Source organism: Macaca fascicularis, chromosome 12, assembly GCF_037993035.2.
Source record: "Macaca fascicularis isolate 582-1 chromosome 12, T2T-MFA8v1.1".
Lineage (NCBI taxonomy): Eukaryota > Metazoa > Chordata > Mammalia > Primates > Cercopithecidae > Macaca > Macaca fascicularis.
Window position 1 is genome coordinate 61,880,001 of NC_088386.1, and position 22,359 is coordinate 61,902,359.

Below are 22,359 nucleotides of genomic sequence, written 5' to 3' on the forward strand. Positions count from 1 at the left end.
GTCTCTGCATAGACTATCCATCCAAGTGCTGAGCATGGAGGAGGATAATCAATCTTAATGATGTCACATACCTCTGCGTGGGAGATAGTCTTTTTGAAAAATTTAGTATTTGCCTATCAATGACTAGCTTTCATATAGTTTCCAGTTTCCTTTAAGTATAGACATTCCATGTTGGAGCAAACCCTGATGTTTGCTCTTATTGGAACACTGTGCTGTCTGAGATTTTCATAAGTTTGCCATTTCAAAAAGCTGAAAGTACTTACGCAAAAACAATGACGACAAAATCCAGCCAGTTCCACGGGTCACGAAGAAAAGTGAATTCTCCTACACAGAAGCCTCTTGCAAGGATTTTTACAAGTGATTCAAAAGTATATATTCCAGTAAAAGTGTACCTAAACACAAGATTCCATTGGGATACTAGATGTGAAAAGAATACAACCACCATGTAAATCCTTATAATTGATTTTCTCTAATTAACCAATGGAAGACACATATTGGAGGCTGGCTGTTGGTTTACGGACACACCCTATTAAACTATAATAGGTCTATCCAGAAAATGTTAAAATGTCAGTATCAGAAACACTCCCAGAAAGAAGAGGTACTTGAAATAACTAAGAATATAGGTCTCAGACCTGCCTAAAAAATTCCTACATTGCTTCTATCAAAAATTCACCAAAACAATTATTTAAAAATACATCCATATAATTATAAAACATACACCCAAGAATAAAATATATGTAACATGTTTAAGAACAGGATGAAGCATCTGACAAGTTCATTCTTCTAGAAAACACTGCAGCATCTAATTTTTCTAATCTGGCAGGTTAATACCATAGAGGAGATAAAGAATGAAAGAAAAGCAAGCATATAACATGGGAAGATAAAGATTCCCCATCTTTATAAATGCAATAACTTCCTAGCAGGAAAAGGAAAGGATGAAATGATAATACGAAAACTATATTAAAATGTACTTATACCGACTTACTCGACATTTTTGGTCCAGTCCGGTGGGTTACTCATGGTCATAAATATGCAGTTTGTCAGAATAGTGCACATGATGAGCATGCTGAATAAGGTAGCTTAGAATCAAGGAAAAAAAGAGATGACAGTGTGAATTTGAAATATTTGAGGATGACACTTGTTGACATGCTTACAACTTTTCCTTGGAAAAAAATTCTAAATGAGCTTGTAGACTATTTTGTCTCTTTGAACAAGAAAGTAATAAATAAGAGTAACATATCCTAAAATCTTAATATTTCCACTCTCCCAGTCTTCTTTGAGACCCATGACAAATTATATTAATAATATTGAAATTAATAAACTAAAACCAGAGTCTTTCAAGGTGCAAAAGGTGTAACATCTATATTTGAATAAAATCGCAAAAATCACATCATGAAGTAACACTGGATGTAATCATTTTGAAAAGGATATGAGTGTACTAAAATCTTAATAGATATTCTTCTTAGAGGACTGAAAGGAGAAAGCATATATAAAGCAGGTGTGGCATTGAAACGGAAGATTGTTTTCCCTTTGTTCAATACTATGAAAGTCTGCAGAAAAAGAAAACAGGATGAAATTGAGAATCCAAAACATCAATTTTTCACATCAATATCAGCAGTTTACCTTTCTACATGGCAGTGTGATATTGAAGAAACACTGCCATCAGACCAGCAATGTGGTTCCAATGTCATCAATGGTCTATCAATGTCACCTCGGCCAATGAATTCCAAGTCCATTTCTTCATAGTAAATTTTAAAATTGAGCTATTTGTTAGCATGTATTACTTAGAACTTTCAAAATACTGTATTTTATATTTTTCACTTTCTTTCAACAGTAACAATAACTGTGGCTATTGAAGTTATTTTAAAGCACAACTTCTTTCCCTTCCATTACATTGCATTTTAAGAAAGACAAATAGAAACTAGCTATCTCTATCATTTTTATCATAAAACCTTGAGAATTTTAATACTTGCTGGCAATTGTCATGGTTAGCAGCACGTGTTCCAAAATATGAGTTCTTTCAAAAAATATTTTCCTAAGTTTAAGGAATGTCAGAGTTGGAAGAAATCCTTCCAATCACTGAGTTCAATTTCTTTATTTTAGTTATAATACTAATATTAGCTCTTAAAAGGGACTTAAATTAAGGGGATTCCTCACTTACTAACCATGGTAATTTAAAAAATGACATGAATAGAAGCAAATATTCTTGAAATGTTATTGTAGCCATTCCATAACAAGTGTCCTTTTCCATAGCTTTAGTATTCAGTTAAGAAATAAAAACAAATAGCAGTAATCACAAAATATTAAAACAACCTAAAGCATTGGCTTAGAAATCAGAAAGACAAAGTTCAAATCCCTGCCTCATTTTTCTCCCATTGGCAGGGAGATGACTTGTGTTATCTGAGAAACACTGATTTTCTAAGTTTTATATAGGGTTATCAGTAGGTTTCAGGCAATAAGCATTTCTCACTGTATTCGGGAGGTAAGTTTGTGAGTCAGGCTTTTTATTTGAATGTGGCAGTATTCTCTCAAGAAAACAAACCAGAGTCTATTATTTTCAGGTATCTTTTTATTTCCCTGTTCCCTTTCACTATATCAGTTATATCTAAATACAATTTAATGTAAAATTCACTTTTACATCGAAAATTATTTTAAAATTAATACCTAGTCCTCAAGTACAACCCTTTTTGTCTTAAATCTCAGTACACTGTATTTTTAAAAAATTATTCATCCATTCTTTCTGCAATTGTATTTACATGATTTGGCTCTGTGTCCCCGCCCAAATCTCATTTTGAATTGTAATCCCCACGTGTCAGGGGAGGGGCCTGGGGGGAAGAGATTGGATCATGGGGGCGGTTTCCCCAGTGCTGTTCTCAGGATAGTGAGTGAGTTCTCACCAGACCTGATGGGTTTAAAAGTGTGGCACTTCCTTCCTCTTTCTCTCCTGAACCATATAAGATGTGCCTTGCTTCCCCTTTGCCTTAAAACATGATTGTAGGTTTCCTGAGGCCTCCTCTGCCATTCAGAACTGTGAGCAAATTAAATCTCTTTTCTTTGTAAATTACACAGTCTCAGGTAGTTCTTTATAGCAGTGTAAAAATGGAGGAATACGGCCGGGCGCGGTGGCTCACGCCTGTAATCCTAGCACTTTGGGAGGCCGAGGCGGGCAGATCCCAAGGTCAGGAGATCCAGACCATCCTGGCTGACATGGTGAAACCCCGTCTCTACTAAAAATACAAAAACAAAATTAACCGGGCGTGGTGGTGGGCGCCTGTCGTCCCAGCTACTTGGGAGGCTGAGGCCGGAGAATGGCGTGAACCCGGGAGGCGGAGCTTAAAGTGAGCCAAGATCGCCACTGCACTCCAGCCTGGGCGACAGAGCGAGACTCTGTCTCCAAAAAAAAAAAAAAGGAACTAATACATATTTAGTGAGAAACTATATCATAACAGGTAATGAAAAGGAGTTTGAACAAAAATATGGCATGAGTTTTTTATTCAAGGTACTTCCTAGAAAAATGAAAAGAACAAAGTAACTCTACTTAAGGCAAGATGTGACAGATATCATACAGAAATATATAAACGGGGAAGAATGAGAGTGAAGAGGGAACAGGGTCACATGACTGTCAAAATTACCAGGGAGACTTTATAAACCAGAGGTCATCTGAGCTAACATGAAAAATCACAACCTACTACATTGTTTTGGCAAGATCAAGTTACCTTGTACTTGAAATTTTAATAAAAAGAATTAGGTTGGTGTTTTAAAATTGAAATTAGCAATTTTCATTTGCATTAAAAACGTTTAAGTGATTTTTGGGTCTGCATACACACGAGAGTTAATTATTAGCAGGAAAAAATAGGTATGACTATAAAATTTGGCAGATTACTGTGTCATGTCCAAAAAAGTTATGCCAAACAATTATACTAAACAATGTATACTATGTTATACTAAACATTATACTAAACAATTTTGAAAGATGTAAAAAAAAATTAAAAGTAGTATGCCAATGCCAGAACCAGTTTCAATGTAAAATTTGAAAAAGTACATATTCTGAATATCCTCTATATATATTTAATTTAACATTCTCATCATGATATAGTTATTCACTAAATTTCACTAATCTCAATTTAAAATAATTTTTATACAGAAGGAAGTCAACAGAAACCGACCACTGAAGTCAAAATAAACTCACTTTTTTGTCTGCATAGTAGGGGTCCAGGTCCTCCAGGGGCTCTGACACCATGCCGGGAGGAATGTCCCCATAGATGAAGGGCAGCTGTTTGCCAGCTTCCAAGTCGCTGCTTGGCTTTGGGGCTTCTTCATCGTCGTCTTTCTTTTCTTCTTTGGGTTCCTTTGATTTTCTTTCAGCAATGCGTTGTTCAATGAGGGCAAGAGACTGTTTTGTGAAGTGGACAAAGCTCTGAGGTCCTGGGGGAGGCAACATTGCCATCTTTTCATCCTGTATATTTTAATTCCTCTTCAGCTCCTCACATAAGAGGCCTGGATGGAAACAAAGAAATTAAGACTTAACTATTTGCCTGCCAAGAAAGGCACATTAAAAAATAATAATAACAACATAAACAGATTTTTAGTTTTGACCACAAAAGGTAACATGTTCATAGACTTATCAGCTTGTTAAGGGACTACTATGTGTCAGGCAATAGGCCGGACTTATTTTTTATGCCTTCTAACCAGGTTTATACTCAGAAATTTGAAGTTTACACTTCACAGCTTTAAAGGAAAAAATGACAATTTCCTGAATAAATTTTCCTAAATTCCCCTTCTTTTCATCTATATTTACCTTTGGGGCAATTCAACTCAACTTTCCTCTTTTCAAAGTCTTTATGATAATGCCTTTGGTAGCACCACTCTCCAGCATGACTCTGCTTTATCAACTAAACTTATGTAATATTCTAAATCCTTTGCTGTCATTTCAATAATGTTCATAACATCTTGACCAGGAGAAGATTCCATCTCAAGAACCCACTTTCTCTGCTTATCAATCAGAAGCAACTCCTCATACATTCAAGTTACCACAAGATTACAGCAAATTAGTCACAATTTTAGGCTCCACCTCTAATTCTAATTCTCTTGCTATTTCCCCCACATCTGCAGTTCTTTTCCTCACTGAGGTCTTAAACCCCTCATGGTCATCCACGAGAGTTGGAATCAACTCATTCCAATTTCCTATTAATGTTTGTATATTGCCCTCCTCCCACAAATCATTAATGGTCTAATAACATATAGAATGGTGAATCCTTTCCAGAAGTTTTCAATTTACTTTGCCCAGACCCATCAGAGGACTCACTATCTATGGCAGCTATAGTCTTATAAAATGTATTTATTAAATAATAAGACTTAAAAGTTGAAATTACTCTTTGGCCCATAGGCTACAGAATGGATAGGGTTAGCAGACATGAAAATAACATGAACGCCCTTGTACATCTCTGTTAGAACTCTTGAGTGACCAGGCACATTGTCAATAGGCAGTGATATTTTGAAAGAAATCTTTTTTTTTTTTTTCCTGAGCTGTAGGTATCAAGGATGGGCCTAAAATATTTAATAAACCACACTGTAAACAGATATGCTGTCATCCAGGCTTTGTTCTATTTATAGAGCACAGGCAGAGTAGATTTAGTATAATCCATAAGAGATTTTCTGAATAATTAAATAATATAATTTTTGTTTAATTTTCTGAATAATAATATAATTCTAAGATTTTCTGAATGATAAATAAGCATTTGCTTCAATTTAAAGTCACCAACTGCATTCTCCCCTAACAAGAGAGTCAGCCTATTCTTTGAAGCTTTGAACCTAGGCATTGTTTTCTCCTTTCTAGCTATAATATATTCTTCTAGTAGAAGGCTGTTAGACCTACATTGAAAATCTGTTTTTTAATGTAACCACTCTTATCAATGATCTTAGCTAGATCTTCTGAATAACTTGCTGCATCTTCAGCATCGGCACTTGCTGTTTCACCTTGCACTTTTATCTTATGGCAATGGCTTATTTACTTCAACCTCATGGAGTACCGTCTGCCAGCTTTGAACTTTTTTTTTCAGCTTCTTCACCTCTCAGCCTTCATATAATTGGAGAGTTATGGCCTTGCTCTAGATTAGGCTTTGGCTTAAGGAAATGTTGTGGCTGGTTTGATCTTCTATCTCAATCACTAAAACTTTTTCTATATTTGCAATAAGGCTGTTTTGTTTTCTTATCATTCGTGTGTTCACTGGAGTAGTACATTTGATTTCCTTCAAGAATGTTTACTTTGCATTCACAACTTGGCTAAGCATTTAGTGCAAGAGGCTTAGCTTTTGGCCTGTCTTGGCTTTCAACATGCCCTCCTCACTAAGCTTAATCATTTCAGCTTCTGATTTAAAGTGAGAAATGCACAACTCTTCCTTTACTGGAACATTAGGGATGGGAATAGGTTACTAATTGAGCTAATTTTAATATTGCTATGTGTCAGGGAACAGGGAAGCCGGAGGAAAGGGAGAGAGATAGGAATGCTGAAACAGAACACATGACATTTAATGATTGTTTGCTGTCTTATGTGGATGTGGTTCATAGCACCCCAAAACAATTACCATAGTAACAACAAAGATCACTGATCATAGATCACCATAACATACATAGTAATAATAAATAATAGCAATTACAAAGTTTGAAATATTGTGAGAATTGCCACAGTGTGACACAGATGCATGAAGTGAGCACATGCTGTTGAAAAAATTATGCTGACAGACTTGCTCAATGCAGGGTTGCCACAAACCTTCAACTTGTAAGAAATGCAGTATCTTGAAGTGCAATAAAGCAAAGCCCCATAAAATGAACTATGCCTGTATTTTGTTGGAAACCAAAGTTAACATAAAGTTTTTTAAAGAATGTAGTGAAAAATAAGGGACACTGCATGTACACATTCAAAAGTAGGATGATTCTGAAAGGTAAAGAGTAAGTTATGACTTGGCAATTCCACTACTAGGTACAGACTCAAGGGAATTTAAAACATATGTCCACACAAGAAGGTTTACATGAATGTTCAGCAGCATTATTCATAGTAGCCAGAAAGTAAACACAACCTAATTACTCACCAATGAATAAATGGATAAAAACGTGGGATATTCACACACTGAATTAATATTTAGCAATAAAAACAAATGAAGTATAGGTACATGTTACAACATGGATGTGATGAAAACCCTGTGAAGGAACACAGAGCCAAAAGGTCACATATTATATGATTCCATCTTATGAAATGTCCAGAGTAGGCAAATCCCCAGAAACAAAATGTAGAGTATTTTTTTTTTCAGAGGCTAGGTGTAATAGGAAGTGACTATTGATGGTTATGTGGTTAACGGTTAAAGAGTATGGGACTTCTTTGGGGGTGATAAAAATATTCTAAAATTACGTAATTATGATGGTTGCATACCTTCCTGAACATACGAAAAACCACTGAGTGGTACACTTTAAAATGGTGATTTTTATGGTGTGTAAATTATACCTCAATAAAACTACTATGAATATGCATTAATAATTTTGGATTATAAAATATGTGAAAATTGTCCTCAGAATAGGAAGAGATTTAGTAAAATGGAAACAAATCAATGAATCAAATCAAAGCAGTTGCCACTTGTGCTTTGGGGATTCCTCAACACTTTTGAAAATCATAAAGGTGAGAGGTTGGGATAACTTGCCTCACTACACTTTCAGTGTAGACATAACGTGGCTCTTGAAGAAAAATTGGCTTGAATAACTGGTGTTTTGGTAGATTCTGCATTCAACTGGAGGGTACCACCTCTTTCAATAATTATTTGAGAAAAATCTAGGTACACAGATGTTGTGAACTCCGATGCCCATTATCAGTTCGACTCTTCCAATATTCCTATTCTCCTCTGTCTCTGTCTCTACTGACCCCCATGCACATGCTCAACACAGCTCCAGAATGACTAAAGTTTATACAAAAAGCAGAGGCAAAGGGTGGTCAATGCTAGTGGTACCATGCATGGGCAATATTTCCCTGATCAAGCTAAATTAAAGGAAGACACTAAGAACCTGCTTAACATCATGGTCTGTGAAATATAAGTTGAAGAGACCTTGATCAGATTTCATCCTCATCCTCTAGTTTGGAGAGGTGAAACTTCCTTTCATTTTACTAGTTTTATAGCTTTGAAGAAGAGCAGCTTTAGTTGGCATCTGAGTTTGCTTGGAAGTTATTGTACAGGGCCAGTGGGGTGGCAAGATGATGGGCTGACAGGGTGACAGAGGGCAACATAAGTAAAAATGGAGCCTCACACTTCACCAACACACACAAAGAATATGCAATGATGAGGGAGGACCTACGTGTGACCACAACTTCTTTCCTCTTCCCTTAGTCTTCTGGATAAACAGGCCACAGGAGTTTTCATCAGTCCGGTATTTAGTTTAAGATTTGCGATTTCTGGTGGAGTAACTATTTAAATGGAAAAATAAAGCTCAAAAATTCTTAAAAAAGTGACAATGAATACTTATATAATGTGAGAGTAGAGAGGACTTGTAAAGCATTACACCAAAGGCACAATCTAAAAAGAAAAAGAATGCTAGATTTAATCTCATAAGAATGAAGGTTTTTAAAAGTGGAAAGCATCCACAAAATAAAAAGAAAAGTATAATACAAATGGCAGATGAAGTGCTTTTTCTTTAATGAATAAAGATATTAAAATAATAGATCTCATAATACAAAATTTAGTAAATAACATAATTACCTAAAAATACAAATGATTAATAAACACTTGTAACTATATCAAACCTCTCTAGTAATCAAAGAAACAAATACTAAAATAAACATGGGGAATCAAATTTGGCCTATTACATTAGCAAAGATTTTAACAAAAGTAATAGTGATATTAGAGAGGATATAGGGGAAATCACTGTCGCCTGTCTGGATGACAGTAATAAATAATGTGTACAGACTTTTTGAGGGTAATTTTGTAATATCTATCAAAAACCTTAAATATGGACATTGTCTTCTCCGCACTGCTGTTACTGAGGTCTCCAGCGCCTTCTCCCTCCTGTGCAAAATGGCAACTCTTAAGGAAAAACTCATTGCACCAGTTGTGGAAGAAGAGGCAACAGTCCCAAACAATAAGATCACTGTGGTGGGTGTTGGACAAGTTGGTATGGCGTGTGCTATCAGCATTCTGGGAAAGTCTCTGGCTGATGAACTTGCTCTTGTGGATGTTTTGGAAGATAAGCTTAAAGGAGAAATGATGGATCTGCAGCATGGGAGCTTATTTCTTCAGACGCCTAAAATCGTGGCAGATAAAGATTATTCTGTGACTGCCAATTCCAAGATTATAGTGGTAACTGCAGGAGTCCGTCAGCAAGAAGGGGAGAGTCGGCTCCATCTGGTGCAGAGAAATGTTAATGTCTTCAAATTCATTATTCCTCAGATCGTCAAGTACAGTCCTGATTGCATCATAATTGTGGTTTCCAACCCAGTGGACATTCTTATATATGTTACCTGGAAACTAAGTGGATTACCCAAACACCGCGTGATTGGAAGTGGATGTAATCTGGATTCTGCTAGATTTCGCTACCTTATGGCTGAAAAACTTGGCATTCATCCCAGCAGCTGCCATGGATGGATTTTGGGGGAACATGGTGACTCAAGCGTGGCTGTATGGAGTGGCGTGAATGTGGCAGGTGTTTCTCTCCAGGAATTGAATCCAGAAATGGGAACGGACAATGATAGTGAAAATTGGAAGGAAGTGCATAAGATGGTGGTTGAAAGTGCCTATGAAGTCATCAAGCTAAAAGGATATACCAACTGGGCTATTGGATTAAGTGTGGCTGATCTTATTGAATCCATGTTGAAAAATCTATCCAGGATTCATCCCGTGTCAACAATGGTAAAGGGGATGTATGGCATCGAGAATGAAGTCTTCCTGAGCCTTCCGTGTATCCTCAATGCCCGAGGATTAACCAGCGTTATCAACCAGAAGCTAAAGGATGATGAAGTTGCTCAGCTCAAGAAAAGTGCGCATACCCTGTGGGACATCCAGAAGGACCTAAAAGACCTGTAACTACTGGGCTCTAGGCTATAGAAATTTAAAAACTACAATGTTATTAACTCTGAGCCTTTAGTTTTCATCTGTGTACATGGATCACAGTTTGCTTTGATCTTCTTCAATATGTGAATTTCGGCTCATAGAATCAAAGCCTATGCTTGGTTTAATGCTTGCAATATGAGCTCTTGAACAAATAAAATTAACTATTGTAGTGTAAAAAAAAAAAAAACTTAAATATGTGAATTCATTTTTATTGGCAAATAATTTTCCTTCTAGGAATTTATTCAAAGACAATAATCTCAGGTGTCCTCTAACATGTATAAAGATATTTACTACAAAGTTTTTGTAACATTGAAAAATTATAATCAATCCAAACCCTTACCCTAACAGTAAGGGTTACACTAAATGAAGAAATGAGTGTATAATGAAATACTGAGCAGCTTTGAAAGAGAGCTTTCAGAGACTATTTAATGAATTAAATGAATTATAAAAATATTATAAGCATAATAAGTGGAATGTAGGTTATACACACAGATAGATGTAAATTAATAACAATTTTTAAATGATATTAAATTGAAATTATATACACAATGCATTTAACAAAGGTTAGCCCTAGTTAAGAGATTAAGGATTATATTTATGAATTTCTTTATACTTTACTTTTCAAATTTGTACAATGAAAATGTCATGTTTTTCTATCCAGAAGAAAATATACTTTAAAAAAAATCATTTAAAATTATTTGGCCTAATTTTATATAGTTAATGAAATCAATCAATATTTATTCTTGTCATGTTTAATTTACAATTTTGAAAAATATATTGCCACATTTCCACTTTTTATTAACATTGTTATGATTGTACCTTCTTTAGAATGAAATCCCAATGTTGCATATAAAGGTAATACTTTTGTTTTCTCATTACTGTCTTACACACTCACCATTAATCTCATATTAGAGAATACTTAGGCAAGTACTAAAATCAAAAAATGGATGTGTTATTCTTGTATCTAAGATTTCCTATAGTTAAAACCAATATGGAAATATTTATTCTGAACTCTTTCTTATTTTCTATGTATGCAGACACACATATATAGATATGTCTTATCTATGTTTATCAATCTATGGATCTATGTCTGTCCAAATATCATATCATGTATTTGTCTATCTAGCATCTGTCTATTTTTCTTCACACATTTTTCCAGTCAAAGCAATGTCAGCTCCCAGTTCATGACAATGGTCTTATCCCATGTGTTTATCACACTCTCTGGTCTTCAAATTTCCATTGCAGTAAAAACAAAGATGTACAGTAGGGAAGCATTTAATAATATCACTAAAAACCAGAGGAAGACAAAATAAGTTTTCATAAATCATAAGATTACCCTAGTGAGGAGATCAAAGCAGAAGCTACAGTCTGGAATACTCATCTGAGAACGTTAGAATTTCTTTCTAGCAAAGAAGTCACAGATTTCTATGACAAATATGTGATATAGATCAGAAAACAAGTTGATTAATCCATGGATTATTCAATAATGTTGCAGAAAACACTTTCCCACTTCCTTCTCTATATTAAATATGTAGCAGAGTGGTTTATCTCCAAGCTATCACCAAAAGGATAATATATGCATTAATTCAGGTAGGACTCCCAGGGTATCTATGTCCATTTTAGCTAGAATCAGGGTGGAGTCAAGGGAAAAGTGACTCCCTTGCCTACTCCTCATCCATACATCCTAAAATGTAGCCTGCTTATCAATACACCATGCATGTACGTACGCAGACCTTTCAGTCATCCCTCTCTTTCAAGAGAGGATTTATCTGGGAAACAGACCTATATAAAGACTAATGCAAACCTGGCCAACAGCAACCTGGCCTTTCTTCCATAAATATTAATAGACAATCAATAATAAATTGGTAATGAAGATCTACCAAACATAAAATTGAAAGACTAAGATGAACAGATCAAACTTATAACTTTAGAAAAAAAAAAAACCCAAACATTGGGGGATATTGAGAAGTTAAAGTTAGTATTCCTAGAGAAATTTGAGGAGACGAAGTATCCTTTGTTAAAAAAAAAATATATATATATATAGGCTACCAAAAACAACATCAATTCTGGGTAAAGGTCATGCTTTGTGAAAACAAAAATTTCAGTAGAATGCTTGCTGAAAAGGAGGATTCATAATTGTAGTTAACTTTCACTTTACCCAAAAGGTACACTTTACCAGAATGGGGCATAAGTGAACATTCTCAAGTACTAGAAATGTTCTATACCTTGATCTATGTGATGGTTACATGGGAATATATGTATGTGTAAAAATTCATGGAGTTCTATATCTTAGATTTTTCTACATCTTTTAGAATAATTTTTAAAATTAAAAAAGTACAAAATAAAACTCAAAATAAAACTTAGAAGATATAGAACAATCCATGTTGTTCAACATCAGTCTCAAGAGAGCAGCAAATAGTAGATAGGAAATAACAAACAAAGTAATAGCAGAAAATTCACGGAGAGTCATCAGGCTAAAAGTACAAAAGAAGATCAATTTAAAAGTTCCATTCTTGTGAAAGTTTAGAGCATTAATAATAGAAACAAGATTTTGTAAGCTTCCAAAAATAAGATAACTAACTAAAAAGAATGAAAATTAGATTGCCATTAAAATTTCCTTAGCCATAATTGACACTAGAACACAATCAACGCTTTCAGTGTGATGAGAGAAAATATTTTGAATCAAATTCTATTATCAGACAACCTGTTATCTAGTGTGATGGCAAATAAAACGTATTTCTAGATGTAAGAAAATTCAAAATTTAACTACTTTTTATCTTTCTTTTCAGTTACTTTGCATTAAGGTAGAGCAAAAAAAAAAAAAAAGTACTTCTAAAGCACACAGAATACAAGACTGTTTTGCAAATAATGTGAATAAAAGCAAAGCGAATTTGTTTCTTCAGAAAGCATAAACAGCTGTATTATCCAAATAGGAATCAATTCAAAATATAGCATGAACTTGAACAACTGGTAGAATTGAAGCAGAGAATCTACTTGAGTTTGATGTGTTCTTCAAGTAGCAGAGGTTGAATGAGAGGTTTAAATTCTTCTCTAGATCAAACCATATTACTTGTTTTAAAATGAAAAATACTTACATAATTATAATTTGTTAAATTGTATCAGTTAATCATCTCACAAATGGGTCAATTACCAAAGCATATATAAAATGTAAGTACAATTATAGAACTTTATTTACACAAAGACAAGATCTACACATATATGTGTTAAATATTTTCAATGTAAAAGTAATGGAATAGCTTACAAAAATTGAGAGGTAAAGGGGGATTAGAGGTGAGGGAAAAGTTGGAGAGCTGACCCGTTATCTTACATTGAAGGCAGGCAGTGCATCCCGGCTAACGTTCGAGTAACAAGAAATGGAGTTTCAGGTATATTCTATTTAAAGGTATAAATCCAACCAATAGAATTTCTTAGAAATAAAAATGTAACTGCTTGGAATTTGAGAATGGAGAAGAAAGAGAAAAGTTTACATAAATAAAATAAATTCCTCATTTTCAAATTAGAAAGTTAGACAACATTACATAAGTTGATGAAATAAAAAATGAGACATAATCATATTATTTAGAGATAAAAAGGAAAATATCAGAAACACTTTTTTTAAAAAAAGCAGGAAGTGATTATTCCCCAGAGAATGGCTTTACAGGGATAAAGCAAAAATTGTTTGAATTAGTTACCATGTGCATTTGTTAATTTTATAATAGTTATTATTATGATTAAAAAGCTGTGAAATAGAAGATATTATACCTCTCTCTTGAGCCAAAGAAACCAACAAACACCTGCTTAAGTAGAAACTGTTCTGTTACGTTCATTGGGCTTGAAAAATATGGACTGACTCTACACCTCTCAAACACCGTATATTTAGACACATTATTTTGATCTCTTTCAGGTAAATTGGAGACAATTTGCAATTCATTTTATTAATATTTCTTCTTCAAGGGACCATCTGACACACTGCAAACACTCAAAGTTACGGTAAAGATTGTGTCTTCTACTTTCTCTACTTGGATGAATACTGAACACTTCATTGGGTGCTACCTATGGCTGCCTTGCTGAATGCATGGTTTTCAACAATATCAATCTTCCTGTTATCTGACACCAATTCTTCCATAATGAGCTTTGAGATGTGGACATTACATGATACTTAATACCAGTAACCCATAACACAAAATTAATGTCTTATTATCTGCTGTTTTCCTAAATACTACTGTTTTAAAATCTCTTTCACTTATGTTAGGTAATATAAAAAATGCAGTTAAGTATCATTTGTCCCTATGGTTGTCAAGAGTGTATATATCAGAATGAAAGTATATTCCACTGTGGCTATTGACCAGGGTATATAAAAAAAAAAATCATCTGTGTAACTTAAAAAAACACAGCTGCCAGGGCTTATCTAAGTAATGCTGAAATAAAAGTTTTAGGGAAGAGCATAAATATGTCTACTTTTAAAAAGCATAAAATATTAATGCAAACCCTCCACTTGATTATGTTAAATAAAAAACATCAGATGAGTACACATAAATTAATGACCAGGTTTTATTATTCAAAAACAGATAGAAAATTCAATTTAAAAAGTAGAAAAGTTTTTGGATTTTGTTTGGTTTGAAGACAATGAACGTAAAATACACAACTTTGAAGTTATCCATTTTAAAATTGGAAAGGATAAAAATAAATTCCATTCTATAGGCCAGGCACAGTGGTTCGTGCCTGTAATTCCAACATTTTCAGAGGCCAAGGAGGGTGAATCACTTGAGGGCAGGAGTTCAAGAACAATTTGGGCAACACAGTGAAACCCTGTCTCTACAAAAAGTACAAAAATTAGCCGGGCATGGAGCTTTGTGCCTGTAGTCCCAGCTGCTCGAGAGTAGCTAAGGTGGGAGGATCACCTGAGCCTGGGGAGGTTGAGTCTGCAGTGAGCCATGATCGCACCGCTGCACTGCAGCTTGGATGACAGAGTGAGACCCTGTCTCAAAATCAATAAATAATCAATAAATAATCAATTCAATAGAAACAACACACATTTTGAACTCCGAATCTCCATTATGTTCAATTAAAGAAAGAAGAGTTGGAATGAGGGGAAAAACTGAATGAAAAAAACAGAGGTTGAAGGAGAGAAGGAAGATGATAAACCAAAAAGGGTAAGAAAAAGAGGGATAAGAGTATAATAAAAATACCCTCGATCCTTTAGCATACTCCCAGCTATAAGTGAAAAAAAAAAGTTCTTCAATGTTTTAATATTTACTTTTAATTCTCAACATTTTAAGCATCATTCATGTCACTTCTATTACTTCATTCCAATTATAGCCTGGCAAAATCTTTATTTTTACTTTTATTTTTTGGTATCTCTTATTCTCTCCAAGTTCTTTTGAGGCATGCAGTGCTCCTCCTCAGAGTTTTGCTCATACTCATCCCTCATCCTCCAAACCTGTCAGCTCTAAAGCGTCCTCAGACAACCTGTTGTTAAGCAATAAGCAAGAAGGAAGAACTATTGATGCTGTAAAATAATCCAGAGTTACATTAGGTCTTTCCCAGCATTTATTTTAAAATGCTGATCTTCCAACTTTCAGGAATGTATAACAACATTCAAAAAGAAAGGACAAAGATACTAAAAGAAATAGATTTATTTTATCAGCCTAATAACTAAAAATTTGTATCACTTTATGAAACCCTACTTAGAAAACATGTTTTAAAAAATAAATTTTCATTTTATATGAGTTTGTATAGTTTCTTCTTAATTTGGAGCTTTTGTAAAATCTTTAATATACAGCTCAATTTCCATTTGATCCAATGTAAAATGAGTAAAATCCTTCAGCAACAGTTATAGTATATATCTTGAAGTGTACTTCTATTCAGTACAGAACAATTCACACTGGTTTCAGTGGCTCACAGCTCAATAATCATCCCGGCCTTTCCCATTACAATTTGTGCTCCACATTTTAGAGCTGTTGACCCTGTGGAGATGACATAACCTCTCTGAGCCTAAGATTCCTAGTTAGAAAAATTGAGTTAATAATCATGCTCTGAAGAGTGGTTTAGATTGTGATGGTTAACTGTATATGAAGTGCTTAACAGGAAGAGTTTTCCACATAATGAACATGTATACATGGAGCTTGTAAGATTATTAACTTGTCTCATCCTTTTATTTTAATTCATTGCTTTGGATAATTTCATCATGCTTCCATAATTAAAAATATATTAATTATATTAAATGAGGATATTTCCATTTATAGGAATGTATTAGCCTTTTAAACATGAAACATTTCATATGTGCATGTAATATTAAACAGAGATTTAGTTTAGAGTAGTGAGTCAAGGACAAGTCCGGGAGCTAGAAAGCCTGGGTTTTCAATGTTGGATTCACCAATTACTGGCTAAGTGATCTTGGACATCGCAGTTAAGCAACTTTTCTGATTCTAAAAATGTTGAGGCATTTAGGACATTAGTTATTTTGTAAAATGTAATTTTAAACAATACAAAAGTATCTCTAGAATGAATGTTGATTGCTCAAAGGATTGGGTGCTGCAGAAATTCCTTTCTTAAGAAAATTCCCACCATATCACCTTTGTTGTTTTGAACTTTATATGAAGACTTGCAAAATATTTTTTAATTAGACAAAGTTATGTGGCTCAGGAACTATCATTAAGACTTTTTTCTTTTTTATTCATTGAATATTGCTGAACAGGGTCAAAAGCAAATAAATTCCAACACTTGATTTATCTTCTGAGAAACATTTAAATATCATTAATATAGTCCCTGAACAGAACACAAGAATGATTCTTTCCTTCAAACAAAGAAATATTACAATCTCTCTAGAGTTTTAGAGACTCTATGTGCCTGGTATGGCTCTGAACATACTACTTGGAAAACAGTATTCTTGAAGTCAAATACTGGAAGCAGACATCAGGAAAATTATTTGGGGGACTTCCTTTCTTCCCCAAGTTTCTATGAAAACCCTTCACATAGGGAAAATCTATAGGATGAGGTGGGAAGCGCGTTTCCCCTAGGTGTTCACAGTAAAAATTGTAAATCCCCTAAAAATCACTGAAGGAAACACCAACACTAATTTTTACCTAATAACTAAAAGGGAAAAATGTGAGTTATGCCCATTATATTATATTAGACTGGAAAAGGTCTCAGTGGCCTCTATTACCTTCTTGGCCACATAACAGGTTCTAAATACTCTAAACTGCAGTTCACGAATGATTTATTAGTTTCAGAGTGCCAGCTCTATTGTGGCTCGGGTAGAGTATGTGCATATTATGTCCATATAATTTTGTAATGTGTTGTGCTCTTGTAATAATTAATGTTTATCTTATATATGAAAGCTATGTTTATTTAAGAGAATAAGTTATTCTCTTAAAAATATCTGCCAGATAATTCCTTTAAAGAGTAGGTTTCCTTTGATAACTTTTGACATTTCTTGTAGAAAGCAAGTAGTGTTTAATTTTTTGTTTCTTTAATCTTGATTAGAGAGACTATGATATGATATTTTCTTATTTCAAGGAGCAGGAAAATACTACACGCTACACGTTCACAACTCTATAATAATTTCAGGCTGTGTTTTGCATTCCATCACTGCGCCTCTTACCTGTAAATAACTTGTATCCTATATCGATAAAATTACAAAAATTAGCCAGGCATGCTGACGGGTGCTTGCAATCTCAGCTACTCAGGAGGCCGAAACAGGAGAATTACTTGAACTCAGGAGGCGAAGGTTGCAGTGAGCCAAGATCGTGCCACTGTACTCCAGCCTGAGCCACAGAGCGGGACTCAATCTCAAAATAAATTTATTTATTTATTTTAGATTGGTCCAATTAATCATTTTGAAGATCTGCCAAAATCTGAATGAGATTGAGTCAGTATAAATTATTTAAGACAGTGGACAAATGTAAAGATAAATAAAAAATACATTTTTATTGATGCTAACTGTTGCCAAATGAAACACTGCTTTGAAAATGTCACTTCTCTAGAAATACATAATGATTTTCTCCTGCAGGTAAAATTTTGACTGAAGTACCATTCATTTTTAAAGCATTCTCAAGGCACCATAGAATCAGAACATGAGAACCTCAAAAGTATCTTTAAATCATAGTTAACATCAACAACGATAACTCATATCGTTAATGTGTTCCACTGATATTACGTGATGAGAATGGCATTTTAAATATGTGATCTTCCTTCCCAAAACTTATAGCCTTAATCTAATCATGAGAAAAATATCAGACAAATCCCAATTCAAGAACATTCTACAAAATACCTAACCTATACTCATTCAAATTATCGACATCATCAAAAACAAGGAAAGCCTGAGAAATTGCCACAGCCTAGAGGTGCCTAAGGTGATGTGATAGTATGACGGTTAAATGTAATGTGGTAGCCTGGGTGAGATCTTGAAAGAGAAAAAGGAAATTAGTGAAAAACTAAGGAACTCTGAATAGGGTAAGGGCATTTGTTAATGAAAATGATGTATCATATGGTTTTATTAATTGTGACAAATGCACTATACTAGCATAAGTTGTTAATAATAGGGGAAACTGGATGCAGGGTATATTGAAACTCTCCTTACTATCTGCTCCATTTTTCCATAAATCTATTCCAAGACAAAAGTTTATTTAAACAAAAGGAAATCATAGGTGTAGAATTATTCTAATACTAAATAAAGGTAATAATATCTCAGCGAATTTGAATTTATCAAGTAAATGCATTGCCATTATCTGTATTATCTATAATATACCTAAGTGATAATAGACTTATGAATTTGAAACACTTTTAATTAAAATGAATTACAATTAATACATTAAAAATATAGTTTACACAGTACAAAATAACATTGCTTTGATCAATAGGAGATCTATTAGAAATGCCGATCAGTTTTCTTAAAGTAATCATGTTTGGGAGGATAATTTTCTATAAATGCACTCTCCTGGGTCAGGAGTGAGCTTACAACTTATAAACATAGAACTAACCTGGAGTCACAATGTCTGAGTCCTAATTATACTTGAGAGTCATTATGTCTTCTTATAATAGGCTAAAAAAAAATACACTTATGAGGGATTCTGTGTGTATTTTCTTTTAGAATAAGTACAATTTAACTCCCTCGACCGTGGTAAGCATACTAAATATCTCTTAAGTTGTTAAATTGAAGCTTGATTACATATCCATCTTCATGATGCTGTTAAGGTACAAAAGGCTGCCTTTTGATTTCTGTGTTACTTTAGGAACTGTGAGGTAACATAGAGATAAAAGAAATGTATTTGACTCTGAAGTTCTCATTTTACTGAGCTCTGAACACCTGATAACATCAGAGCAAGACAAAAATACAGCTCCACTCTGGCTGACAAGGATACACTTAACCCTGGCTTATAACTACAAAAACCCCTTTTGTCAATAATATTTTAAATTACTCTCCTATGTTCAGTAATATCACCTTCATAACTTATCTATTCATAACATAAGAAATCCATGATAAAAGAGAAATATGTCATCAGGAGAGATGAGAGAGGCAATGTTCCCTTCCAGTATGAACTCTTATAGGCCCTCTCCCATGAAAACAGAAAAATTTCCAGATGGATCTGGAAACTCTGTTCTATGTCTTGGCACCAAGAAAATATTGGTGTCCTTCCTACACCTAGCCTCAGATTTAATAAGTGAAATATCAAGATAATGAAAAATATATATGTCAGTAACAAGATAAAGCTGAAACATTCAAAGACAATAAGAAGTGCAATTTAGTCACTGAATAGCTCTACAGTTTAGATAAGAAAGTCAAAGGTGTGAAACGATTGAATCTGGAGAATATGGGGGAAAATAATACTTAAACCAAGTCTATATCCATTCCTATCTGCTCCTTGAATTATAATATAAGGGCATCTCAGTAGTTTCTCATTTTACTAATCTAAATACCTGATAACATCTTTGGAGGAAGGAAATAGACAGCTCTACCCTAGCTGTCAGGGTTACACTTATAAATTTGATTCAATGCTTGGCAAGATGTCTATAGCATTTATGTTCCAAGCCAGGATTTTTTGTCAAGAATAAATGCTACACAATACAGAAAATACCAAGACAGCAGGAATGACCTCGGACTGTTCTAGGCAAGCTTAGCTATATGATGATCTTATCTTTGAGAGATCCTTGGAGAAATTGCCAAATAGGACCCAAGGTCCCGGCACCACCTCATAATACTTTTCCTTTTTTATGAGAGTATATTAGACTAACCATCCTAGTGAATATTCTTTATCAAAGTAAGCCATAGTTATTGTAAGCATTTCTGAAAGATTTTGCGGCTGCACAGCAGTGCTATAGTAAGCAGAATTCATACATTAATCACTAGTGTTTGGAAATCCTGCACCTTGCTTAAATAGCATCCTAATAAGTCTTGGAGCTTGAGAATATTCAGATAACTAAAGATTCTTGACTTCAGGCTGAAGACTAGGACCACTATGGGTTATCTTCAAATATTGTTTAGCATTGCATTTAATATTCAATGAAAGGTCTGTGAAACCCCTTTACAAAATTTTCATTTTCTGTCTTGAGAATTTCTGCCTTATTTTGATAAAAATAAACACAATATTTAATATTCTATTTATACCACAGAGGGAGCCAGCTGTAACATGGGCAGAAAGTTTGAGTTTATAATTTTTGAAAGGTACAAATTTTCTTATAAACATAAGGTCTCACTCTGTCACCCAGGCTGCAGTGCAGTACTGCGATCACGGCTCACTGCAACATCGTCCTTGTGCACTCAAGCGACCTCCCACATTCCCGAGTAGCTGGGACTACAAGTGCGTGCCACCATGCTGGGTTAATTTTTTAAAACATTTTTTGTAGAGACAAGGTCTCACTATGTTGTCCAGGCTGGTCTTGAACTCCTGGGCTCAAGTGATCTGCCCTCCTTGGCCTCCCAAAGTGCTGGGGTGACAGGCGTCAACCACTGTACCTGGCACAGTTTTTAAAATTGCCAACATTCTACTTATGTTGCTTTATCTTACTCTTCCCCTAGTCTAGATTCAGTAAAAACAATGGTTTTTAGGGATTTCAGTAATTACCATATTATTTGTTTTGTTACCTGAAATTTAAAAATTTAACCAAATCTATACACTTAAGTAGAGTAAAAACACTGGAATTGAGCCAGCAATTATGAATCTGTACAATCCTCTCTTTCCTCACTACACCTCAATTTGCTTTTAACTTTATAATATAGTTTTTTTTTTACAATCTTATTAGAAATAAAGTCAAATATAATATAATCTTATCAATTGACTGCCTATCTTCACTATGAATTTGTCCAGGCCATTTCACTAAAAGACTTGCATGAGCCAGGATAACTGTCCCCAGACCTCTAGCCCTGATAACTCTTAGATATCCTTCATACCTCATGGATACTAAGGAGCTTTCTCTAACAAGGGGCTAGGTACACTCATCTGGGTCACAATTTAACTATTGTCCATAAATACACAGCTTCATTTAACTAATTAGTATAATTTTATGTATCTGGGAACTTTTAAGAATATGAAATCCTACAGGCAGTGTATCTTTAGCCTGTAACATTGCTTGGAATAAAGCAGACCTGTCATTTGGTTTTGTAGCCTTTGTAGTCCCTGACACCCTAGAACATCAGAGAGAGTGAAAATATTATTCTAGAGTGAAGGAATTCTGTGTTTTCATCCCAGTATTGGTTACATGGTTTGTTTCATTTGTGAAGAATTTATCAAACTATATTTTTAGTATATATGCATTTTTTTAACTTTTATTTTAAGTTCAGGGGTACAAGTGCAGTTTTGTTACATAGGTAAACTTGTGTCATGAGGGTTTGTTTCACAGTTTATTTCATCACCCAGGTATTAGGCCTAGTACTCATTGGTTATTTTTCCTTATCTTCTGCCTCCTCCCACCCTCTACCCTCTTTGAAAGGCTCCAGTGTGTGTTGTTCCCCTCTATGTGTCTCACTTACAAGTGAGAACATGATATATGCATTTTTATTTAAGTATGTTATCCTTAAAGTTAAAAAGATGAATGTAAAATGTCTTTAAAAACTTCTTTTTCTGAAAACTCAAGTTAAGAGAATTAATCATTGTACTAAAATATACACTAAATGAAATATTTAGGCAGAAGGAAAAGATCCTAAACAAATAGAATAGAGATGCAGCAAGAAATGAAGAATATCAGAATAGGCGTCTGTTTGCATATAAGGAAAAATGAACCCTACAAAGGTGAAAAAGGACTACACAATGCAATAAGGATTATGTTTTATGGTTTT

General features: G+C 34.3%; 1 protein-coding gene and 1 pseudogene across 2 annotated transcripts in view; one reads left to right on the plus strand and one right to left on the minus strand.

Moving 5' to 3' along the window:
- Positions 1 to 22,359, minus strand: part of SCN9A (sodium voltage-gated channel alpha subunit 9) — a 180,466-nt gene that overhangs the window by 106,266 nt on the left and 51,841 nt on the right. Inside the window, exons 2-5 of one of the 2 annotated variants that reach the window (XM_005573366.5) lie at positions 4,190 to 4,497; positions 1,432 to 1,550; positions 986 to 1,075; positions 264 to 392 (exon numbers count right to left, since the gene is read on the minus strand). In XM_005573366.5, the coding sequence (XP_005573423.3) occupies positions 264 to 392; positions 986 to 1,075; positions 1,432 to 1,550; positions 4,190 to 4,447 (596 nt within the window). In that variant the 5' untranslated portion in view covers positions 4,448 to 4,497. Of the gene's footprint in view, positions 1 to 263; positions 393 to 985; positions 1,113 to 1,431; positions 1,551 to 4,189; positions 4,498 to 22,359 lie in introns of those variants that run through there. The other variant, XM_005573368.5, reaches the window with a different exon arrangement.
- LOC102123018 (L-lactate dehydrogenase B chain pseudogene) lies at positions 8,998 to 10,242 on the plus strand (annotated as a pseudogene).